The 23,380-nt window shown below is 62.6% G+C and overlaps 2 protein-coding genes across 5 annotated transcripts in view; both read left to right on the forward strand.

Annotated features, from left to right (window-relative positions):
* Positions 1–598: 598 nt before the first annotated feature.
* Positions 599–16,155, forward strand: CYTH1 (cytohesin 1). Of its 4 annotated transcripts, none has more exons than XM_030287602.4 (13): positions 599–741; positions 8,878–8,960; positions 9,693–9,757; positions 10,435–10,501; positions 10,681–10,799; positions 11,069–11,149; positions 11,241–11,353; positions 11,438–11,586; positions 11,682–11,794; positions 14,075–14,153; positions 14,252–14,323; positions 14,636–14,790; positions 15,011–16,155. In XM_030287602.4, exons 1-13 carry the CDS (start codon positions 714–716, stop codon positions 15,087–15,089), a joined length of 1,203 nt encoding a protein of 400 aa, XP_030143462.1. In that variant the 5' UTR covers positions 599–713; the 3' UTR covers positions 15,090–16,155. The 4 variants fall into 4 exon arrangements, with proteins under 4 accessions (XP_030143462.1, XP_041575737.1, XP_041575738.1 ...); XM_041719803.2 differs by lacking the exon at positions 599–741 and adding an exon at positions 795–4,610 and having other exon boundaries at positions 11,682–11,793; positions 14,077–14,153; XM_041719804.2 differs by lacking the exon at positions 599–741 and adding an exon at positions 5,473–6,815.
* Positions 16,156–16,835: 680 nt separating this feature from the next.
* DNAH17 (dynein axonemal heavy chain 17) overlaps positions 16,836–23,380 on the forward strand; it is a 32,764-nt gene continuing 26,219 nt past the window's right edge. Inside the window, exons 1-17 of the mRNA XM_072937012.1 lie at positions 16,836–16,962; positions 17,207–17,587; positions 18,284–18,477; positions 18,757–18,949; positions 19,041–19,140; positions 19,218–19,303; positions 19,402–19,527; positions 19,750–19,905; positions 19,983–20,576; positions 20,833–20,949; positions 21,066–21,334; positions 21,449–21,644; positions 21,764–21,910; positions 22,146–22,254; positions 22,395–22,741; positions 22,867–23,010; positions 23,183–23,365. Of these exons, the coding sequence (XP_072793113.1) occupies positions 17,243–17,587; positions 18,284–18,477; positions 18,757–18,949; positions 19,041–19,140; positions 19,218–19,303; positions 19,402–19,527; positions 19,750–19,905; positions 19,983–20,576; positions 20,833–20,949; positions 21,066–21,334; positions 21,449–21,644; positions 21,764–21,910; positions 22,146–22,254; positions 22,395–22,741; positions 22,867–23,010; positions 23,183–23,365 (3,306 nt within the window). The 5' untranslated portion in view covers positions 16,836–16,962; positions 17,207–17,242. The remainder of the gene's footprint in view (positions 16,963–17,206; positions 17,588–18,283; positions 18,478–18,756; positions 18,950–19,040; positions 19,141–19,217; positions 19,304–19,401; positions 19,528–19,749; positions 19,906–19,982; positions 20,577–20,832; positions 20,950–21,065; positions 21,335–21,448; positions 21,645–21,763; positions 21,911–22,145; positions 22,255–22,394; positions 22,742–22,866; positions 23,011–23,182; positions 23,366–23,380) is intronic.

The raw sequence follows: 23,380 nt of genomic DNA on the forward strand, positions 1-23,380 counted from the left end.
GGCTCACCGGGGCGGGGTTGGGGGGGGCTCACCGGGGCGGGGTTGGGGGGATCACCGGGGCGGGGTTGGGGGGCTCACCGGGGCGGGGTTGGGGGGGGATCACCGGGACCGGCGGGGGCACCGGGGCGGGGTTGGGGGGGATCACCGGGGCGGGGTTGGGGGGATCACCGGGGCGGGCGGGGGCACCGGGGCGGGGTTGGGGGGGGGCTCACCGGGGCGGGGTTGGAAGGATCACCGGGGCGGGGTTGGGGGGGCTCACCGAGGCGGGGTTGGGGGGATCACCGGGGCGGTGTTGGGGGGGCTCACCGGGGCGGGGTTGGGGGGATCACCGGTGTGGCGTTGGGGGGATCACCGGGGCGGGGTTGGGGGGCTCACCGGTGTGGGGTTGGGGGGATCACCGGGGCGGGCGGGGGCACCGGGGCGGGGTTGGGGGGGATCACCGGGACGGGCGGGGGCACCGGGGCGGGGTTGGGGGGGGCTCACCGGGGCGGGGTTGGGGGGATCACCGGGCCGGGGTTGGGGGGCTCACCGGGGCGGGGTTGGGGGGGATCACCGGGGCGGGGTTGGGGGGATCACCGGGGCCGGCGGGGGCACCGGGACGGGCGGCAGGGGGCGGGGCCGGCGAGGCTCCGCCCCGCTCGGGTCACGTGGTGGCGGCCGTGGCGGCTGCGGCGCGCTCGTCACGCGGGCGGGGCCGGAGCGGCGGCGGCGGGATGGAGGAGGAGGAGGGCGGCGGCTGCGGTCAGTGCGGGCCGGGGGCGGGCGGGGGGCTCTGGGACACCCGCCTGGCCCGGGACGAGGCGCCGGGGCAGTCTGTAGTCCCCGCTGGGCGGTGGCTACTCTCCCGGGCGGGGCGCGTTTGGGCCGGGCCGCTCCCAGGTGCAGCACCGGGGGCGGTGGCTCCGGGACGGGCGGGGATTTGGCGGCGGCGGGACCTGCGTCCGCAAGAGACGGAGCGGCCCTGGCGGCATCGTGCGGGCGGCGGCGGAGGAAGCACCGGGCGGAACTGGCACCTGGTGCCCGGCGGCAGCGCGGGGGGCGGGCGCGGCGCGGGGCCGCCCTCCCCGGGCCCGTGGAGCGCCGGCACTGCCGCGGCAGCTCCGTGGCCCGCTGCCCGCACGCCTTCCGCTCCGGTGCTCCCACGGCACTGCCGAGTCCCGGCCCCGCAGAGCTCAGGGCGGCTTGGCCTCGATGGTGCCTACTGAATGTCACAGCCCCCGGTTCGGGAGCTCCCGGTGTGTGCCCTGGACCCGCTCCCAGGGCGGGCCGCGGCGGCTCGCGGGGTGCAAGGTCTCCCCTCTCATGCCCGTACATTCTCCTCCCACTTCCTTCTGCCCTCCGTGCCCGCAGAGCGTTCCTCAGCGGTGCTGAGGACCGGCACTGGGCCGGGAGACGCTGCCTGTGCCTGGTCTCTCCCAGGCAGGTTCCCGTGTGTCGGCAGGTGGTTTTTCTTGAGCAGGGCCTTTGCTGAGGGGAGACTGGAGTCTGGGTGAAATCTGGGGCCGTGGCCCCAGTGCTGGAGCCGTGCTGGTGACCGTTCTTCCTGGGAGCAGCTGGTGCCGGCGAAATGCCACTGCCGGCAGTGCCGGTTCAGGGCCGGTTTCCTGCCCAGCTGTGCGGCCGATTAGGAGCTGCTGTTCCACCCTACAAGTGACAGTGCTCGGCTGCAAGGACTTCACTGTGTAAGATAAGGAAGGTGCCGGCAGCTGCGGCCTGGCTCGGGTGTTGTCCGATACAACCCATCAGCAGGAGAGCGCTGTGGGGATCGGTTCTGCCAGCAGCCTCCCAGTGCTTCCTGGAATCACCTGGAAGACATCCCGGGTCATATCTCAGCATTAGAAATGTCCCGCCCGCTCTGTGGTGGAAGCCGCAGGGAGTGCACCGCCGCCTCCAGCCCCCACCGCTGTTCCTGTGCTGGGGGCAGCACAACCCACAGCTGCCCTGAAGCCCTTAAGCTGAGTTGGTTTAGCCAAGGACATTCTGCCGGGGCTGTAGCATGGTGGGAGCCGACGCGGAGTCTCTTTCTGGTGGGATTGTGCTGACGCCAGTGTCTGCCCCACGGCTCATGGCCCCTCTTCAGCCTCTTTTCAGTCTGCCTCGGTAGGGAGCAAATCCCAGGGCGAGCAGCTGGCAGCACAGATGTGTGCTCCCCCTGCTCCTGCCAGGGTGTGGGGCTGCACTCCCACCCCCTTCCCAGCATCTCCCCGTAGGGACAGCAGCAAAACTGAACCCATCCCAGAGCAGAACTGACCGAGAGCAGTGGTGTGGCTCAAACGCCTCTGGACTGTGGGGAAGAGGTATCCTGGGCAGAGAACCATCCTGGCTGCTCCTGCCTTGCCGAGCTGCAGCACCGGTGGGAGAATGTGGAGAGCACAGTCCTGTCCCGGCACTGTGTCCTGAGCTGGGCCCTGTCATGGCTCAGGCTGGCCCCAGGGAAATGGGGATTGGGCAGTGCTGGTAATCCCGCTGCACCCAAGGGATTACTGCTCACTCTGGCCTAGGGATTAAGGGATTTCTCTAAGTGGGGTTGATGCAGCCTCCAGCAAAGCAGCTTGTGCCTGGGGGGCCTTATTGTCTGGGACAGGATGGGTGTGTGATGGCAGGGTGGGCTGTACAAGGTGTGGGGGATCCCCAGGAGGGTGGGGTGACAGGTCTGCAGCAGGCTGGCTGAGGGGGTCCTCACCCAGGTAGTCACTGCCCTCCTTGCCACCAGCCTGTAAAGTCCTGTTTTGCCAGTGGGTGCTGGCAGCCCTTTGGTACAGGTTTGGCTGTCCCATCCTGGGACCACAGCATGTCCCTGGACACCAGGGTGCACTCCTGGGGGAGCTGCTGCTGATGATGCCCCAGCGCTTCCTTTGCACAGTGTGGGGTCAGCCTGGGCGAGTTGCTGGGCCCAGCTTGGGGAGTGACTCTTCCACAGAGCTCAGGGATGGACTCCCAGGTCACAAGCAAAGACAGTGTTGGGGTAGCACCAGGCTTGGAGAGCAGAGCCAGGGGCTTGGGTAGAGGCAGTTGCCCAGTTCCTCTCGTGAGGTGTTTGGAGCAGAGAACAGTGAGCCCTGCTGCTGACACTTGCAGTCATGTCAGGGCTGTAGCTATGGTTTGTAAACACCCCACCTTGCCTGGACAGGGTGCAAGGACCCAGCCAGGCATCCAGGTCACTCTGTGGAAGATGCCACCTGGCCCTGCCCCATCCCAGTCACAGCACCCACATGCCTGTGTCACACTGGCGTTTATCCAGTGCCAGTCCAGGCCCAGGCAGGCGCCTGTACAGCACGTGCCCAGCTCAGTCTCCCCTGTGTCCCCAGCTCCCTTGGCTTGCCCTTTTGCCTTCTGGTGATGTGCTAACTGCTGCTCTGGCCCTTGGGAAAGGGGAAGTGGTGTTGAAAGCAGAAGGTCAGTCGCATCAGCAGTGAGTGCCTGGCTGCCCTCACAGTCCTGTCAGCTGCCCTTCTCCACTCTCTCCTCCTCTCTGCAGTCACACTGCTCCTGGGATCAGGAACTGCTCCTGCCTGCCAGGGTGCCCTTCCCCACTGCCCGCCCGGTCTGGGCTTCTGCCTGCCCTACTCAAGTTACTCCTGGCTCAGCGATCCCAGTGGATGCAGGGGCGGGTGAGCGGAGCTGTTGGGCTGCTCCTGCCCTGACAGGCCCTGGGGTTTGTTACTCACGGCCATGCCCTGTGCTCAAGATCGCTCCTGCTTTGAGGAAAGGAGCTGTCATTCCGGTTTGGGGTTCGCTCAGCGCCTGTGGGGTGGGAGGGTTGCGCATTTCCTCAGCTCCAGAGCTGTCCCCCAGCCTGAGATCCTGGGGTACGACCCCTGGTTCCTGCTGCAGGAGCCCCACACACACCAGGGCCGCAGCAGAGTGGGCAGTACCTCTGGGGCATGAGCGGGGCTTGGTGTCTGCTCGTGCTGGCACACAGGGTTGGCTGAGCCTGTCGGACTGGGTCAAGCTGGGGAGCGGGGACCATGATGGCACCCCCACGCTCGCACTGCCGCGCTTCTCTGGGTGCACCTTCCTTCATGCGGCGCTCGTTGCTATGCGACCGCCAGCTCCTGATGCTTAATGCTCTAATACGGAGGGATAAAACCACTCTAAAAATACACTGCTGCCGGCCCCCTGCGGGGGCAAAGAGGCTGCCAGGGGGCAGGCAGCCTGGGCAGGGGGACTGCCGGGAAGTTCTGAAACTCCTCGTCCTCCAAGTGGCTTTGAGCCGCCCGCTGTGGCTCCGGCAGTGGCACGGACTGGTGTGCTGGTGCAGCGGGGATTGGCTGGGGCTGGCGCGTGGGCTCCTGCGGCTGGAGCTCCCCTACCAGAGCCAGCTCCAGACAGAACTGGGACTGCTCCAACTCCCCTGCTTGCACCCTGCCCCAGGCACTGGGGAGCTGCCCTAGGTACTGGCTACCTGTCTAGTACTGGGGAGCCCATTGCTCGGCCACGCACACCTGGCTGGCCTCTGTGTGCTCCTGCCTGACCTCTGTCCGTCCCTGCATTGCCCTCTCGGAGCTGGTGGCATCCTGCGTGGGACCCCCGCAGCATGGGGACAGTCAGCGAGCTCTGCGCCTCCAGTTTCCAGGCATTCCTCTGCCCCTCCGTGGCTGCCAAGGCAGGTAGGCACTGCGTGCCCCCCTCCCCTCTGTGCCGCGGGGTTCCCATCCCCCAGCAGATATGGCGGTGCCCATGGCTCTGGCTCCATATGGCTCTGGCTCCATATGGCTCCTGCTGAAAGCAGCACAGAGTGTCCTTACCGTCTCACTGTCTCCTTCTGCCGGCCTTCCCAAGCTTGGGCCTCTGCAAGCACCGAGCCCCTGCAGGATGGACAGGCACCAGGCCCCTCGCCTGGCATTGCCCTTCGCTGGAGCTGGTTCCGCGCTAGGATGGGGATGTTGGGGAGCGAGCAGTGGCAGCTGGGAGGTCACAGGCAGTGCAGCATGGCCATGGCAGGTCCTGCCCCGGCACCTCTACCCTGACTTGCCCCAGAGGATGTGTGAGCGCTCGGTCACCCTCATCACACCAAGTGCCTGTGGCTATGGAGGGCAGGGTGGCACTCTCCAAAGGGAATTCTGTGTGGGAAAGCCCAGCTCCTGCCATGCTGTGGGTATGCTGAAGGTCAGCCACCTGTGTGACCTGCTGCTGTCTGCTGGCTCCTGCCCAGCTGTGGGACTGGGGAGCTGCGCAGCGGGGCACAGAGTTGCGGGACCTCCTCGGCCAGCCCTGTGGCTGAGCTGGGCTCTGTTCCTCTCAAGGCCTGGCACCATAAGCAGTGCTGGGAGCAGGTGAGGTGCCTGCCTGGCTGTATTCCTTGCACATGCACAGTCTCTGTAGACATGGCTGAGCCAGTGTTCACCATGCTGGTGGCTGGGGGTCTGTGCATAGGAATGTTGGAGCCTTGAGCCACTGGGAGCGAGGTAGTGGCTGTGAAGTGGGTTCTTTGATGGGCTCTGGGTCAGGGAAGTGGGGTTAATGGGGTGTTTGGGCAGGGCTGCACATAAGGAGGAGAGTGTCCTGAGCACAGGGTCTGGCAGCCTAGGAGGGCCTGTCCTGGAGCTGCCGGTCCCCAAACCCTCCTCCTGATGCACCTCAGCTATTGGTGGGGAAGGATGGGGCTGACGCAACCCAGGGTGTGCACATGGTGAAAACAGGATGTGGTATGAGGAGACAAGCAGGATGTTTCTGGGGGCCCCACTAGACCCCACCAAGGGGCACCGTGGGTAGTAGTGGCACCCACAGCAGCACACAGAGACCATGGACTCATCCCCATGGCCTGCCTGACCCCAGGGCTCTTGCTGTTACTCCTCTGGTGTAGTACAGTGTGGGCCAGCATCAGGACTGGCTGCTGCTGTAGCTCAGGGGGCCGAAGGACACCCCGAGGCTTCTGAAGCCCACCCTCCCCTTACTCCTTAGCTGGCATTCTGGGTGCTGTGTTTCCATCTCAAGCTGCTGAGTGGGATTTAACTGATTCAAGGCAGCCAAAGCTGATGTGGCCTCTCCAGCCACAGGGACAGGGATGTGCTGGGGTCACTCCGACTGCAGGCACAGCCCTACAGCACCTGGACTCGCCACACAGGAGTCCTGCACAGAGCAGTGGGGTCCCTACAGACACCCCATAGCAAGGGGGCAAGACAGTGGGGAACAACATCCCATGGGGACTGGCATGGCTCCTAGTCCTTCTCCTGGTTCCAGTTCTTGTCCCAGCCAGCTGTGGGAGACGCCTGCGGAGGTGAGCGGGCACCAGCGGTCCCCACGGCCAGCACAGGACCTGGACCTGCAGCGGAGGCGTCTGGCTGAGACGGGAGCTGCAGGACTGAGGGTCTGCTGGCCTGTGGGGGCCCAGCTGGTGGAGGGGAAGCGAGGGGACCCCGGCGCTGTGCAGTGAGCTCAGGATGTGCCGGGTCGGGTGTCCTGGCAGGCTCCGAGGAAGGAAGGGCCGGGCAGCCCAAGGCCTGCCTGACTGGGAGCCCAGCCCCTGAGCCAAGGAAGGGAGCAGGGCGCTGGCGCCCATTTCCCACCCAGCCGGGAGCACAGGAGTTAAGGTGCTGACGGCTCCGGCTCACGGCGGCAGGAACAGGGTGGTGCTGGCTCCCGGCGAGGCCGGGATGACGCCCCAGAGGCCCGGATCTCATTGGTACGGGGCCCTGAGTCACCGCGGAAGCACCGAGGCTGCAGGTGTCCGCGCCCGGCACGGCAGCACCGCTCAGCACGGCTCGGCACCGCTCAGCACCGCTCGGCACCGCTCAGCACCGCTCAGCGCCGCGGCAGCTCGGGCACGGCCGGCGAGGGCCCTGGCACGATGGTGCTGAGGGCAGAGGGCAGCGGTGAGCCGGGCCGGGGCGCGGGGGGCCGGGCGTGGCTGGCCGGGGCAGCGCTAGGACAGAGGGCGAGGCCAGCAGGGCCCTGCGGCGCGGGGCTGTGCTCTGGGCATGTGCTGCGGTTGCTGCTCTGGGCTGAACTGGCCCCACTGAGCCCCAAGCCCCATGGACAGGTCCTGCTTCTCCGGGGCAGCATCCTGCTGGTGGGGAGGCCCAGCCATGCTGGGATCCTGCAGTGTGGTCAGTCCCTGTGTGACTTCTGTGCCAGGCTGGAGCCAGGGGAAGTGTCTGTTCCAGCCTCCCGTCCCGCGGCACTGCTCTGCCTGCGGCCAGGCTCGCTGGGGCTCTCCAGGGCAGTTGCTGTGCAGAGCCAGGGAAGGGTTAATGCCGCCTTCCTTCCCCAGAAGAGCTCCTGCGTCTGGGGTTTCTCTTCCTCCGGCTGTTGCTGACATGGCTGAGCTGCTTGTCACGAGTGCTCAGCCTCCGCCGGGGAGGGACCTTCCGGGGCTCTGGAACAGCCCTGCTGTCCCTGCTGCCCTGCAGCGTCTCATCCTGCACCACATCTATCCCGGGGCCACCGGGACCCCGGCTGGATCCCCTGTCCTCTCCCAGGTGGGCAGGAAGAGGCAAAGCTGAAGGCTTGCCTGAGGCCTGTCATGAATTTGGCTTTCCCTACGGTCGGGCCGGGGGGGTCTGGCAGCTGGACAAGAGGGTCCTGCAGCTAAGCAGGAGGGTCCTGTGGCACACGCAGCAGCCCAGGGATTTGGGGGTTTCTGTGTCTGATGAGCGGGTGTGACGCAGCTCATCCCTCCTGCTTCGAGCCTGGACTTGCTGCGTGCCCTGGGGGCCTGGCAGTGGGGGCTGGTGCCGGTGGGAATGGTGAGAATGGCGCTGGGACGTGCGGAAGGTGCTGGGATGCATTAACACAGCTCTGGTACTGTAAGTAACTTTTAATCTGGTGCCACGAGCTGACCTGTCTGGCTCAGGCTTCCTGACATGGGAGACTGAGAGTATTGGGAAGCGTTGGCGTGTCTGAAGGACGGTGTTGCAAGCTGAGGCACCTCAGCCTTGACAACAAGGGGTTGTGAAGGAGGAAGCTCATCAGACCCAGAGCAGAGCCGGGGAAGTGCTGAGCTCAGAGCTTCAGGGTGCAGGGTGGCCATCGCCCAGGGAGCTCCTACTGAGGCAGTGGCAGTGTGGGGGGAATCGATGCACAGTTGAGGACAGGGCTGGTCCAAAGGCACATGGAGTCTTTGGGCACTGGCATGGGGCAGTGACTGCGCTGGGGACGCTCTGGTGAGTCTGGGCTGGTGACAGCAGTGGCTGTGTATGTGGTGGCACATGGGACCTCAGTGAGTGAGGGGGTAATGCTTGGCGCAGGGGAGGATGGTGACAGCCCTATAGATGCCTGTTCTCAGCACCCCAGGGCAGGAGGTGGAGGTGACACAAGAGCTGAGCAGGCAGATCCTGCTGCCACCTCCCTTGGGGACAGTGCTCTGGAGGGAAGGTGTTTTGCTAGGTGTTTGTCCTTGCATGTGACCTTGGTGCAACGCACGGGACCCACTGGCAGAGGTCTGCCCCAGAATAATGAATGCACTCTGGAGGGAGCTGCAAGGGTGGCCAGGAGCTGGTTTATGTTTGGGGCTGACCTGGTGCAGCAGAACAACCTGCAGGGCTGCAGGTCGGTGTGAAGCCTGTGCTGCGGGGCACAGGAGAGCTACCCAGCCATGGGGAGCAGAATGGGTACCCACACCAACCTGACTGGGGCAGCAGGGCTGGCATAAGCAGTGCTGGAGGTGATGGGGCGGCCCGTGTGGGTTCTCACTCTGCAGCTGCCACAGTTTGAAGGAGCAGATGCCCGTGCCCTCAAATTCCTTTCATGCCACTGGTGCCACTTGGCCTCTGTGTCGGGCTGGGGACACTGCTCTCCAGCCCAGCTCCTCCTGCCACCCAGCACCTCCACGTCCTGCCTCCACCCAGGCCCACAGCTGCTGGCTGGGAGCAGGGGCTGTGCCAGGAGCCTGATTACCAGGACCACACATGCTGACCTGATTGTGTCTCTGCTCAGTGCCCAGTGACCTGACCCCAGAGGAGTGCCAGGAGCTGGAGAACATCCGCCGCCGAAAGCAGGAGCTACTGGCTGACATACAGGTGCGATGCCAAGGGGCCCACACAATCCCCTGTCCCAGAGACAGCGGTGTGGCTGGCAGGGGACAATGTCCTTGCCTGTATCACTGGCAGGGTCCCTGGAGCCCCATCCAGGATCCCTAGTGCTGCTGCTCCACAGCTCTTTCTCCGAGGGGCTTTGGGGACAGGGTCTCATCTGGGATGTGGTCCCAGCCATCCCAGGTGGCAGCCAGCCATCCCTGCCCTGCCAAAGCAGCCATGCCTTTTCCTTGTACCCTGCAGAGCTCTAGGCTGTGTAGTTGTGCCAGTCTGTGCCAGCCCCTGCCTGGCACGAGCAGGGACCATGTCTCTGGGCCAGGCCACTGCCCTGGCAAGTGCCTGTGAGGTCAGGGCTCATCTGGGACACTGTCAGTCGTGTCCCCGATTAAGGCAGCAGAGGCTAATTACTGCCATATGCTGGGCATGATCTGAAGGGATTAGGGGTAATTTTGTTAACCTCTGAATCTCTTCCTTCCTGCATGCTGGGAGCGCAGCAGTGCTGCAGGGATTAGCAGCGCGGGGGGGCAGCCAGCCCCACTGCCTGTGCCCTCTGAGCTGGTTCAGCCCCTGGGCAGCGCTTGGGGGTGGGGGGAAGAAGGGAGGGAAGGAAGGAGGGGCTGTGGGGCCTCTTAGGGGAGTGGGGTTGTCTCCAGGGCTGCAGGCTAGAGGGTTTGTGGGGGAGGCACCTTCTTGTCTCAGTGCCCCCTCTCCCCACAGCGCCTGAAGGATGAGATAGCAGAAGTGACGAATGAGATCGAGAACCTGGGCTCCACAGAGGAGAGGTGAGTCCCAGCACCACGGAGCCCCCTTGGGCTTGCCTACACTGTGCAGGAGCTGAGGGCAGCTGAGCCCTGGCCCACGAGTGCTGGTGTGAGCAGCTTTCCCAGGCGATCTGAGCTCCTGGGAGCAGGATTCCAGGATGATCTGCTGCTCCCAGGTCTATTTTTCCAAGCCCCAGCCCCTCTGTCTGGCCACAGCCACTGGTGAGCTTTGTTATTCTGAGCTGGTGCAGTCAGTGCCAGCCGGGATTAGGGGGTTCCCGGCAGCCGGTGGGAGCCAACTCCCAGCATCATTCCCAATTATCCGCTGGGACATGAAGATTGTCCCCTTCTGCCAGCCCCACTGCTCTCCCCAGAGCCCTGCCACAGCCAGCTTGCCCAAGCCTGCCTGTGTCTGGGTGACCTGACAGGTGCTGTGCTTGCACCCCTCTGGTCAGGGTGACCCCAAGGACACGGGGTGGCAGCTCCGCTCTGTTCCGGGGCCTGGCAGGCCGAGAGCAGCCCCAGGCCACTGCGTGGGACAGACACGGAGCAGTGTGTTGACTTTGTCCTCTGTGGGTCCAACATGGGGGCCTGGATCCCCTCAGTCCAGGCTGACCCTCCCCACATTGCACTGCCCCAGGGGCTGCACAGAGGCAGTGAGGCCCTGCTGGGTGCTCAGAGCTCTTCATGCCTTGCAGGAAAAACATGCAGAGGAACAAGCAGGTGGCCATGGGCAGGAAGAAGTTCAACATGGATCCCAAGAAGGTACTGTGGGGAGCAGGGCTGGTTACTCGCCTCTGGGGGAGTGCACAGCTCTACCACTCTCTCAGTCCAGGTTGCTGGGACTGAGGCAGAGCCAGCAGCCAGGGCGGGGACTAGGGGTCAGGGGGCAGGCTGGTGGGGGCAGCCACAGACCCCCAAGCACCCCTCTTGCACCCCTCCAGGGCATCCAGTTCCTGATTGAGAACGACCTGCTGAAGAACACGTGCGAGGACATTGCTCAGTTCCTGTACAAGGGAGAGGGCCTCAACAAGACAGCCATCGGCGACTACCTGGGCGAGAGGTGCACTGGGCTTGGGTTTCCTGGGGGTGTTCTGGGCTCCTGCCACCTGAGAGATGGGACACTGCGGATCTCACAGGGAGTATTCCGTTCATGGCTGGCACTTGCAAGTGGCTGATTTGTGCAGACCAGACCAGGGATCAAGCAGGAAATAGCTGCAGCTTTCCCCTGTGAATGGGTAGAATCTGGAGAAGGGCAGGGACAGTGGAGCCACTCAGCAGTCACAGGATTGCTGATCATGCATCCCTCGTGCTCTGGATTTGTTCCCACAGGGATGAGTTCAACATCCAAGTCCTGCATGCCTTTGTGGAGCTGCACGAATTCACTGACCTCAACCTTGTGCAGGCCTTGCGGTGAGTGAGGGGCTGGCAGCTGAGCGTGGCCCATTGAGGGCGGTGGGGACCATGGAGCCCCCAAATCAGCAGCACAGCTCACTCTCCACAGGCAGTTCCTGTGGAGCTTCCGGCTGCCAGGGGAGGCACAGAAGATTGACCGGATGATGGAGGCCTTTGCCCAGCGGTACTGCCAGTGCAACCCTGGTGTCTTCCAGTCCACAGGTGAGTGCCCGTCCCAGACAACACCTGTCCCAGAGTGCCCCTGGTATCCTGCCCCACAGCTGACTTTCCCCTCTGCCCCTGCAGACACCTGTTATGTGCTGTCCTTTGCCATCATCATGCTGAACACAAGCCTGCACAATCCCAACGTGAAGGACAAGCCCACGGCAGAGCGATTCATCGCCATGAACCGCGGCATCAATGACGGGGGGGACCTGCCGGAGGAGCTGCTCCAGGTGAGGGCCAGGGCCAGGCTGCAAAGCTGACCCACAGCAGGGCCCACCACAGGGCTGCAGGGCAAAGGAGAGCTGATTCCATGTCTTTGTACCAGAATCTGTACGAGAGCATCAAGAATGAGCCCTTCAAAATCCCTGAGGATGATGGCAATGACCTCACCCACACCTTCTTCAACCCCGACCGGGAGGGCTGGCTCCTGAAGCTCGGTGAGTGCCAGCAGCAAGGGAGGGCAGGCTGTCACCAGGGTGCAATGCCCCTGGGCTTCCCACACTTCTCCTGCTGGCCTGGCTCTTCAGAGTGTGAGGAGGCTACAGAGACAGGCATAGCCTTCACGGGAAAGGCGTCTGTACAACCAGCCCTCCATTTTCCCTTGGCTGGGCAGCAGGAGCAGACTCAGAGCTGATGAGGCCCTGCAGAGTGGCTGGGTGGTTGTTCTGGGGGATTCTGCCTCTAGGATGGGCAAGCCCCTGGGGTGCAGAGCTGGTACCAGGGTCTGGTGTCAGAGCTCGAGGCCCTTCAGGTCACCGAGTCACAGCAGGATGTGGAGCAGGCCCCCGGGAGCAAGCGGTGAGCTGCCCCAGGCTGCGTGCATCCCCCCTCCGTGCCACAGACAAGCCCCTGTCTCACCTTCCCACGGCATTATCACCTCTGCATCCCGGCTCCACGTGCAGGCAGCATGCATGGCATCCCTGCTGCACCGCCCAGCTCCGCAGCCGGAGCCCTCCGCGCCCTGGCTCCTGTGGCTTCTCTTCTTGGCACCGCTGGGGAATCTTCCACCCGGGTGTAGCAAGGGGAATGGGTGTTGGCAGGATCAAGGTCCAGTAGGTGTTTCCCCACGGTTCTGGATGGGATCAGAACTCCTGATACATGGCCAACCACCTTGGGAGGGGAGAGCAAGAACTGCCTGCTCCCTGCCCTGGGGTGGGGGGACACAGGACAGCCCCAGGCTCTCCCATCCCTGGAGGGGCCCTGCACACCAGGTTCAGGTTGGCAGCACCAGTGGGGTGGTGGAGAGGCAGCAAAGTGGCTGTGGACTCCAGCTGTCTTGAGGGGCAGGGAAGGACCCTGCCGGTCAGCCATGGGGTGGAGGGAGCCAGGCCCTGTGCCCAGCAGCCAAGGAGCCCCATCCCACAGAGCCACAGTGAGCCAGGGCAGTCGAGTCCCCACAGCCCTGCCGCTGGCCCAACCCCTCACAGCTTCCCTGCTGCAGCCCGGCCCCACTGACCCGCAGGGCAAGGGGGGCTTTGGGGTTCCTCTTTTTTTTTTTTTTTTTATTTTCCTTTTATTTTAATTTTCTTTTCTCCCTCATTTATATGTTTCCATGATTTTGGCTCTTCCTTTCCTTGCCCCCAACTCCAGGAGGTACGTACCCCTCTTCCCTGCTCTGCTCACACTGCTGGGGCTTCGTTTCCTTTGCGTTTTTAATTGCTGGTGATGAGTCTCATTGCTGCTGCTGTTGCTGCTAACCACACATACCCGGGGACCTCGCCTGCTGCAGGACAGCCCCTCTCCACCTCCAGGCAGGGACATGCGGTGCCAGCCCTGCCAATGCCACACATTCCCCAAGGCCTGTGGCCTCCTCTGCAACCCTGGGGGCGGGCAGGGCCGCAGTGGCACCTTGGCACCCGCCCAGCTGTGCACCACTATGTCTGCAGACAGCTCAGCTTGGCCAGTGGGTCCTTGCCTCTGGTGACACAAGGGATGGGGACAGGTTTGGGATCTCCTCAGGAGGGGCCCCAGCCTCTGCACGGGTGGTTAGAGTGTGCCAGGTGGCAGGAGCTGGATCCATCTGTGTGGTGCCCTGTGCTGTGCTAAGGGCTCACAGCAGTCCCCATGAGGCACAGCACTGCTCCAGTGCCTGCACCCCAAGGTGTCGGGGAGCATTGGTGCTGGCCCTCAGAACTGCGCTGGGGCAGGGACAGGGGTGGGCTGCCAGCTGGCACAGGGGAGTAGGGCCCATAGGTCCTTCCTGGCACGGGAAGGAGATGCACAGGACTCCCAGGGTACACTGTGGCTCCTGGTGTCCGTGCTGGATCCAGCCTGCAAGGGTGGGTGCTCGTCCTGCATTCAGCACTGCTGCAGTGGCTGCGCTGGAGGGGAGCTGGGCCTCCGGGGGAGCAGGGCAGCTTCTCCCACTTTGCTGGCAGCTGTGGAGCTCAGTTGTGGCCTTGGGTCCTGCCTTGCCCGGGGTCCAGGACGAGCGGGACCATGGTCAGTGTGGACAGAAAGCCCCTGTGTCCTGCCGGGGAGCTGCCTGGCCGGTTTCCTCTAGCTGTGCTGAATCTGTGTTTGGCTGGGAGCGGCCAGCGCTCCCAGCCCGGCCGTCCCACCCTTGCCTCCCATCCTCATCCGTGCGCTTCCTGCTCTGGTGGGTGCAGTGTGCGCTGCCTGCTGCTGCTGCCCGCCGCTGCCTGCCTCTGCTTGGCTCTGTGTGTGTGCCCGGGCCCTGCTCGGCCGGGCTGTGCCCGACTGGCCCTCTCTGCTCCCAGGAGGCAGGGTGAAGACGTGGAAGCGGCGCTGGTTCATCCTGACTGATAACTGCCTTTACTACTTCGAGTACACAACGGTGAGTGGGCTCCTGCAGCGTGAGCTGAGCTGCGGCAGGGCAGGGGCTGGACTGGGGGTGTCCCACCCCACAGCTAAACATCTTCTTGGCCGCACCAGGATAAGGAGCCCCGTGGCATCATCCCCCTGGAGAACCTGAGCATCCGTGAGGTGGAGGACTCAAAGAAGCCCGTGAGTGCTGTGGCAGTGTCCTGTGGGGTTTGGGGGCAGCTTTGGCTTGGGCAGGAAAAGCTGAGAGGTTTTGTAGCACTGAGATGTCTCCAGGAGTGGCAAGGGGCCCCAGGGCAGTCACTGCCTTCATCAAAGGCACTGGTCACCACAGGGGCACATGCAGGGCCAGGGGATGGCAGTCATGTGGTGTGTCTGTCCCTCTCTGCCATGCTGGGGTGGCTGTGCCAGGGCTGCATGGCTCTGCTTTTTCCCTCCCAGTCTGGGGTCCCCTTTAGAAATGGGGGCTGAGTCTGAGCGGTCTCTCCCTCCCAGAACTGCTTTGAGCTCTACATCCCTGACAACAAGGACCAGGTGATCAAGGCCTGCAAGACAGAGGCAGATGGGCGTGTGGTGGAGGGGAACCACACCGTGTATCGCATCTCTGCCCCCACGCCTGAGGAGAAGGAGGAGTGGATCAAGTGCATCAAGTGAGTGCTTGGAGGAGCATGTGGGGGCATGGCACTGGGCAGGGGCACAGCAGGGACCTGCCTGCTGTTCTCAAAGGGAACAGTGCTTCCCAGGGCATCCTGCAAGGATGGGGGAAGAAAGCTTTCCCAGGGATATAAAGGGATCTGCCCAAGGCAGGCCAGGCAGGTGGCACCCACACTGCAGCAGTTTGGCCTGACCCAGTCCTTGTTCCACTGCCAGGGCAGCCATCAGCCGGGACCCCTTCTACGAGATGCTGGCTGCCAGGAAGAAGAAGGTCTCCTCCACCAAGAGGCACTAGCAGCCAGACTGGCCCTGTGAGGCCAGCCCAAGTGACCCCCTGTCATGGGGGCATGTGGGCTGGGGGCCACGCTGCATGCTGGCCCTTGAGGCCCAGGGCCCAGCTTCAGCTTAGCCATTTCTTTACTGTGGGGGGAGGGAAGGGGCACGGGCATCTCAGTGACTCTGGCCCCCCATCACTGCCTCATCACCAGACAGCGTCTTCACAGGCTCAAGCTGGAACACAGCACCCCTGGGAGCCCTGGCCTCAGCACCACGGGCACCCTCCCTGCCTCTGACCCCCAGGAAGCCTGTGGCCACACGGTACTGGGTCTCCCCAGCACCCGTGTTCAGACGCTCTTGGGGTGTTCCGTCAGGAGGGCGAGCAGCTGCTGGTGTGCCGCTGGCGGTTTTGGGGTGCCACAGGTGCTGGGGTGCAAGGTGTCAGCCCCAGGGGGGCCCTGCAGAGATACAGCTCCCAGCCCTCGTTGTAGCGGGCTGGGTCTGTCCTAGGTGTCCCCACGCTGCTGCCTTGGACCCTCCCAGCCACCCCCTGCACTGGAATGGTCCCACAGACACAGGAAGGACGAAGGGCAGGGACTGTTGACGAGCAGTGGTGCCCCACAGGGCAGAGATTTGCCCTCACCCAGCTGTGGGAGCTGTGGCTGGGATTTGGCAGCACTCGGTGGCATTGCCCCAGCACATCCTTGTGTCGTGGCCCTCATGCCAGGGGGGCACGGTGCCCTGGTGGATCCTGCCTTCTGCTGGTGGGGATCTGGCTGGGTGGGGGCTGTGGCCCCACCTCTCTGCCTCACAATCGCCTGTGTCATGTCCTGTCCCCATCCCCACTCACGGTCTGGCGCCTGGATCAGTATTAGTCTATTTATCAGAGGTGTAAATACTCCTGTATAGTTTTCTCCTTGTAGATTATTTTGTATGTGGGTGGTTCAGTGCAGAGGCCTCACAGGAGTGGGGCGGGTGGGCAGGATTTTTTATTCTAACCTTTTTTTTTTTTTTTTTTTAATTTGCCATGGCCTTGTAAACTAGTGCTGAAGATCAGCAGCAAATAAATACTTGCACCACGCTTCCCTTCGCCTCCTGTGCTCTGTGCAGCTTGGGGTAGGCAGGAGTCCCCTGCCAGTGTCAGCGCTTGCCCTGTGCCTAGCCTTGGACTGGGCTCATTCTCCTCCCAGTCCGAGGTTGTGGTGTGCTGGGGATGTTTTTGAGCCTTGTGCCTTCACAGCTGGCCTACCCTGGCCACCAGGACAGTGTGTGGGGTACCTCACTGCAGAAAGCAGGGTGCCTGTTCCAAGCTGGGACGACTCTTGGTCCTGCACCCTGCTGAGGGCACCAAATTTGGCTGGGCAGGGCTGTGGTCACTCACGGCATCAGGGCACTGTGGAGGTCTGGGGACAGTGGGATACTCTCGGGTACTGTGTTCTGCACTGGGGCGGGGGGATTCGTACCCAGCTGTTACCAGGGATCAAAGTCAAGCTGGGGCTGAGGGCAAGCTGGGAGTGCCAAGCCTGTGCCAGCTGTGTGGGTGCCATCAGGGTTGGAGGGGGGTTGTCCAGTCACACACACTTGTGCCATGGGGGGGGATCTGCCCAAGCATTCCCCGCTGCAGTCCCTGCCCATCCTGTGCCTTGGATGGGGCAGCTGTTGGCACTGCAGCCTGAGTCTGGGCAGGGTGGGCAAACAGCCCTTGCTGAGGGACGGGGCAGTGGGGGTGCAGGGGAAGGGCAGCCCTGCCGTTGGGCTGGTGCCCGTTGGGCTGGTGCCAGGGTCAGTTGGGGCAGAGGGTCGGTTCAACTGCTGCAGTGTCAGGTGGGGTGCAGCCAGTGCCTGGAGGCTTTGGAGGGTTGAGGAGTGCGACAGGGAATCAGTAGAGCCAGGTAAGATTGGGGTGAGCCAGGGCAGCGCTAGGGCCGGTCAGGGATGGGCAGCTCAGGGGCTATAGGGCTGGGTGGTGGTGGGGTAGGCTTGGGGTCATTGGGCCCAGGCAGGGATGGGACTGGCAGCTTCCCCTAAGGCTGCATGTGCAGAGGGAAGGCTGACGCTGTGGATGGATGGGATGGGCAGTGTCAGGAGGTCAGGGTGTGGGGTGTGCACAGCCCTGGCTGAGTGGGGATTTCGCAGGTGCTGGGGAGCTGCAGCACGCCCGGTGCTGGCACGATGTCAGCCCCACAGGACGAGCGCTTTGTCCTCCTCGAGAGCTTGGCCACAGCGCTGCTGCGTGTCCGGCCGGACAAGTGGGCCAAGTTTGTGGCCAGCGAGGAGACTTCAGTCATGCTGGACAAGTTCTTCAAGCAGCCAGAAATGCTGGAGCTGGTGCTGGGGCTGAACCCTGCTGGCCAGCTCCTGCCCACTACCTGCTTCCCACCTGCCCTAAAGGGCAAGGGATTCTACTGCGTGAAGAGGAAGGGGGAGAACATCACCGGGGAGAACTGTCAGAGTGGTCTGCTGGTGGGAGACATCGGCCCCTCACCCGTGGAGCAGCTCATCACTGTGCTGCTGGAGGTGGGTTGCCCATGCAGGCACAGGCTTGGGGCAAGCAGGGTGAGCTGAGCTCCTTGGGCACACTGCTGTGCTGGGACCTCGGCTGTGGGCTGCTCTAGCCAAATTTCCAGATAGGCTCCAAAATAAAGTAAAATTCACACAAGAAAACTTGTCCCAGGTCCTCGCCCTGACTTTGCAGTGGCTCTCATCCTATGTTGAACAAGCCCCACAAGGACAAGAGCTGGGTGAAGGTCACCAACCCAGTTTTCTTCTGGCCCCAGCTGGATCACTTCCTGCAATTTTAGAAACACATAATAATGCCCACTTACTTTACCCTGCAGCTGGGAAATGTCTAAGTGGATTTCTCTCAAACTGCCCATAAATATTCCCACTGCCAGTCCAGAGCACCCAAAAGCTGCATCAGCTCCAGGAGTCCCCACTATTCCCCCTATCTGCTGGGGGCTTTTGCTCATGTGCCAGCCTCTGACTCTGCTAGATGCATTCACTGTGCCACTTCCAGCACTTCCCAGGCCATGAGAGCTGGAAATCAGAGCAAAGGGCCTTTTGGTCACACTGATAAATATCAGCAAAACCCATCTGCGGCCAACAGAGCCGTGACTGCACTGAGACTGTGCTTCAGTGGGCAGCGAGAGGGAAATGCCCACTGCCCTTTACAGGAGGTCATGAGCAAGTGCCTGACCCAGCCCTGTCTTGCAGGTTGTGTCTCCTCTGCTCCTGAGCCAGGATGAGGGGGTGGGCTGGCCCAGGATTGTGGTGGAGGATGTCGTGCGCCACACTCACCAGCTGCAGAACAAGATGTTCGTGATGACTGGGAAGATCCAGGGAAAGCCACTGCTCCCACTGCCCGAGCACCTGGTCAGCTGGGAGGACTCAGGCGCCGCCCTGGACTGGTGGGTGCTGCTGGCACCAATTGGTGCTAGGAAAGCCTGGCAGGGGCCCAGGACTGCATCAGTCACTCAGGGAGGGATGGGAGCGGGGTCACTGGCTCAGTCCCTGCACAGCCCTGGGCACAGCCATCCCCTGCAGCAGACATGGTTTGAGGGGTTCATGCCAGGCATCTGCAGTGGCAGAGATGGCCACAAGCAGGAGTGATTGGCTTCCCGAGGGCTGTTTGGGGTTCCCCTGGGCAGTGCAGGGCTCCCAAGGGGCATAACCCCTCTGCCTTTCAGCCTGGTGGGGCCCATAGATGGTACAGCGCTGCACTCCATCGAGACCGTGGTCATCGAGTGGTTCCAGCTGGTTGAAGAGATCTTTAGCCAGGACCCAGCGCAGCAACTGCTGGAGGGGTTGCACCCACTGCCCAGGGTCGAGTTTGATTTCTGGCAGACCAGGGTGACCAGCTTGGAGTGCATCAGTGAGCAGGTACTGTCCCACCCATTGTGGCCACATGTGCTCATGCCGAGCCCCCTGTGCTGAGCTGCCCGTGCTGATCCTGACCCCTCTTCCCTGGCAGCTGCTCTCACCCCAAGTGACGGTGCTGGCCAAGACGCTGGAGAAGGCTGACAGCTGCTACTGCCCATCGCTGCAGAACATGTTCAGGGCCGTCAGTGGTGGTGAGCTCCCATGACATGGTGGTGGCTGCCTCCAACCAGGTGTCCTCATCCCAACATGGACTTTCTCCATGTCCTAGGTCTGGAGGAAGCAAATGATGTCAACCTCCACCTGCAACCGCTGCAGGGGCTGCTAGAGGAGATGGAGCAAATGGACTACTCCCAGGTCAGTGATGTGTGGCAAAATAATCAGGAAGAGCAGCAGAGCCCCAGAGGCTTTGGGGGGACCCATCCCCCCTCACTGACGAGGCTCTCCTCCCGCAGCTGCAGCCCTTCGTTCCCAAGGTGCTCTGCACTGTCTGCCTGCTCCGGGGTCACTGTGTGCACTACCACTCACCTGCCCACATAGCCCGTATCCTGCAGGAGACCTGCAACTTCTTCATCAGCCTGGTACAGCCCCGTGGCCAGCACTGACCCACCCCTGTCCCCTCCAGTCATCTCTCTGGGGCAGATGCAGTGATGTGGAGGGAACAGCAGAGCCCCCCACAGGGCTGGGGGGAGTCTGGGGCAGGCATGGGCTGCTTGCAACCACCAGCAAGTCTGTGAGGGTGAAGGGGGCAGGAGGAGCCTCCACATCCTCCTGACAGCAGACCCTGCCTGTGTCTGTCCCAGACCTATAAATTCCTGAACCCCGAAGACATGCTGAAGGGGCTGCAAGGAGAACCCCAGGAGACCCTGGAGGGACTCAAACAAGCCATCGCCACCACAGAGAAGTTCTTCCAGTCCTACAGCACTTACTGCTCTGACCTAACGTCCACATTCTTCCCAGTGGGTGCAGGGATGGTGCAGGAACCTCTGACCGCCTGCACACTAGCACCAGACTTACAGCCCCTCTGCCCTTCCAGGAGCAGCCAGAGCTCTGGCAGTTTCCCCCCACACAGATCTTCGGGAGGATGGATGCCTTCTTGCACAGACTCAAGGACATCAAGGTGAGAGCGCAGCACTTCAGGGCACAGCACCAGCCTCAGTCAGGCCTTCCCTGCCCTGGGGAGGGAGTGGCACAGGAGGAGCTCGGATGCAGCCTGGGGCGGGCTGGGGCCGCTGGCACAGTGGGACACCACTGGGAGTTCAGTGGCACCATTCCCAGCACAGGTTCTCCCCAGCCCCGAGCCCCCATGGCAGGATGGGCACACCCGAGCCAGGCCACCCCTGTGGGGCTGCTCCTCAGGACTGCTGAGCTGGCAGGATGCAGCCCTGTGCTGGTGGTGCAGCTCCTGCACCTGCAGCCTGGGACAGGGCAAGCCAGGTACAAGCAGGTTTTTGCTTGCCAGGAGCTGTTCCAGGCAGCCATCGACTTCCTGAGGCTGGAGAAGACGGTGCTGGGAGGGGTGCGAGGGAATTTCCTCGGGACCTGGGTGTTGCAGATCTCTGAGGAGATCTGTGAGGCCACCAAGGCTTTTGCTGAATGCAAATATGATCCCTTGGATCCCAATGAAGAGGTGAGCAGGTGCTGGAGTGGAAATGTAATGGATGCTGGAATGGAGGTATTAACATTGGCTAAGTGAAAATAAAAAAATCTCTTGTGAGAATATGCTGCAGAGGGTCACATGGGACTGCCCCACAGCAGCACAGGGCTGGCTCTGGAGCAGGGCATGGGGCTCTGGACCCTCCGGGTTCAGCAAATCCTTCCTGAAGGATCTAAGAAGGAGGCACAAGGGACTGTGCCACTTTAAACAGTTTTGCTCTCAATGGCAGCAATGGAACAGAGACTTTGCAGAGTTCCAGAAGAAGGTTGAGGATGCAAACAGGCAGCTGGCTGCGATCTTCTGCCAGGGCTTTGATGACTGTAACCGCCTGCCAGCTGCCGTGAAGGTACCTGTGCCCCAGCTCAGCAGCTTGGCACGCAGCTCCCACAGGACCTGGGGGTCTCGCCCGTCCTGGGACTGCTCCAGGGTGTAGGAACCAGTGCCTGCCTCTCTCTCCTGCAGCTGGTGCACATGTTTGCTACCGTGTTGGAGCGACCCCTGATCAGGGCTGAGGCTTCCCCCTGCTACTTGGCCCTGCTGGGAATGTTTGAGGCAGAACTGGAGAGCGTCAAGACGCTGTATGACACCCGGTTCATGTCCCCCCCACCCCCCGGGGGGGCCCCAGCCATCCACAAGAACATGCCACCCGTGGCTGGGCAGCTGAAGTGGGCTCTGGAGCTGCAGCAGCGGCTGGAGGGGCCACGCAAGGACTTGCTGGCCATCAACCACCCGTAGGTGCAGGTCCCCTGTCCCAGGGGAACACAGGGCAGCAGCGGGGCAGGGTCCAGGCTGGAGCAGGTCCCCTCCCATGCCCTGCTGCAGCAGCTTTCTCGTGGCTCTGACAGTGCTATGGTGGGTGCTGAGGCTGAGCTGGTGTCCAGGAAGTACGAGGAAATGATGGGGCTGCTGCAACATTACAGCAAGAGGATCTACAAGGAATGGGCGAGCGGGCCCGGCCAGGACTGCCACTTCAGCCTGGAGCAGCCCCTGCTCCAGAGGGACCCCGAGTCCGGCCTCCTCAGCGTGAACTTCAGCAGAGAGGTTGGTGCTGGCACGGGCAACACCAGCAGCGCCTCAGCTGGGCCGAGCCTGCGGTCTCGGGGCTGGCCCCACTGCAGAGGGTGCTGCTAACCAGCCCTCCTGGCCCTGGTGTCTCGCAGCTCTCTGCCATCCTGCGGGAGGTGAAGTACCTGCACATCCAGCAGCAGCAGGACATCCCAAGCAATGCTGAGAGCCTCTATGCCCAAAATGAGACTTTCCAAAAGATAGGGGACAACTTGGAACTCATCGTGGGCTGGTACAACGAGGCAGGTTCTGAAGGGGAGACAACCCAGCTGCTTTCCCAGGCTGAAGGGCACTGGGGGGGTTGGGTACCACAGGCACATCACTGGCACCTCAGGTCCCTGCCCATCCTGTGGCTAAGCCAAGCCGTGGCTGCTGCCCCCCACCACTGTGTTGGTGGGGTGGGGACCCTGTTCCCTGGTGCTCATCGAGGACATGTTGGCCCAGGTGAAGCACTCACCTGTGGATGTGTTGGCTCAGGTGAAGCAGCTGCTGATGCCAGTGGAGCAGCCACTACTGGCAAGGGAGCAGGAGGCCCTGGATGTCCGTCTGGCCAGTGCTGAGAAGTCTCTGTTCTGGAGCCATGAAGGTAGAAACCCCCACCTTGGCCATCTAAGGCTGGGGATTGTCCTTGTGCATTTTGTGGGTCCCTGGTCCCCAGCACCAATTGACCTCCCACTGCCCTGGGGGTGTCTCCACAACGTGCTCGCGTGCCCATTTCCCTCCCAGGTGTCATGGAATACATCCAGGAGATGAGGGAGACCCTGCATGACCTGCAGAGACGGGTCCAGAGGGCGAAGCTGAACCTACAGAACATCACCCAGCTGATGGAGGTAATGTTTGCTGGCACTTCACAAGCATCTTTCTGGGACACATCTAGCCAGGACTGTCCTTTCCTGGCTCTACAGAGCAGCCCCGTTCTCTCCTCCCTGCAGGTCTGTTCAGCCACTCCCTTGTTTGGAAGAAAGGACAACAAGGAAACCGCGCTCCTGGACCTCGATGGGAAAGAAAACGCCTTAGCTCAGCGCCGCGCTGTCATCCAGAGCACAGGCGAGAAGATCCAGGGGATGATGAAGGTGAGAGATGGCCCTGGAGCACCGAATGGCTCACAGGGCCATGAGGAAGGACTTGAAGCAGCGTCAGGAGCCGATGCCTTTGCCGGATGCTCACTGACAAACACTGCCTGGTTTTCTCGTGGCAGGAGAACGCAGATATGTTTAAGGCTGACGTGTCCTCACGGATATGGCAGAACTATGTGGGATACATAGACAAAATCGTGTTGGATGGGCTCTGCAGACTCATTCACAAATCCCTGCAGCTGCTGCTCACCAACATGGACCCTGACGTAGGTGCCGGTGTTCTGGCAGTGGGTGTTCTGGTGCTGGGCTCGGGGTGTCCCAGTGCTCACTGCCAGCTTGGTCAGTGGCCAAACGTGACTGTCCCCATGCTCCCTGCAGCTTGCAGAGCTGTGGGACTGTGGGACATGGAGCCCCACACCAGGTTCTGACCTATTTCAGGCCCAGGTGTCCCCGCTGTTTGAAGTGCGCATGGAGCTGTCCGAGGGCCGGGTGCAGTACCAGCCCTCCCTGGAGGTGGGGGCTGGCGACAGCTTCTTGGTGCTGGTGGAGGGGCTGCTCGCAGACACGGAGGCGGTGGCAGCCTCCATGCCACGGCTGCTGGAGGGGGCAGTCAGTTACAAGGTGAGTCCATCACAA

Source organism: Taeniopygia guttata, chromosome 18 (genome assembly GCF_048771995.1).
Source record: "Taeniopygia guttata chromosome 18, bTaeGut7.mat, whole genome shotgun sequence".
Classification (NCBI taxonomy): Eukaryota; Metazoa; Chordata; class Aves; order Passeriformes; family Estrildidae; genus Taeniopygia; species Taeniopygia guttata.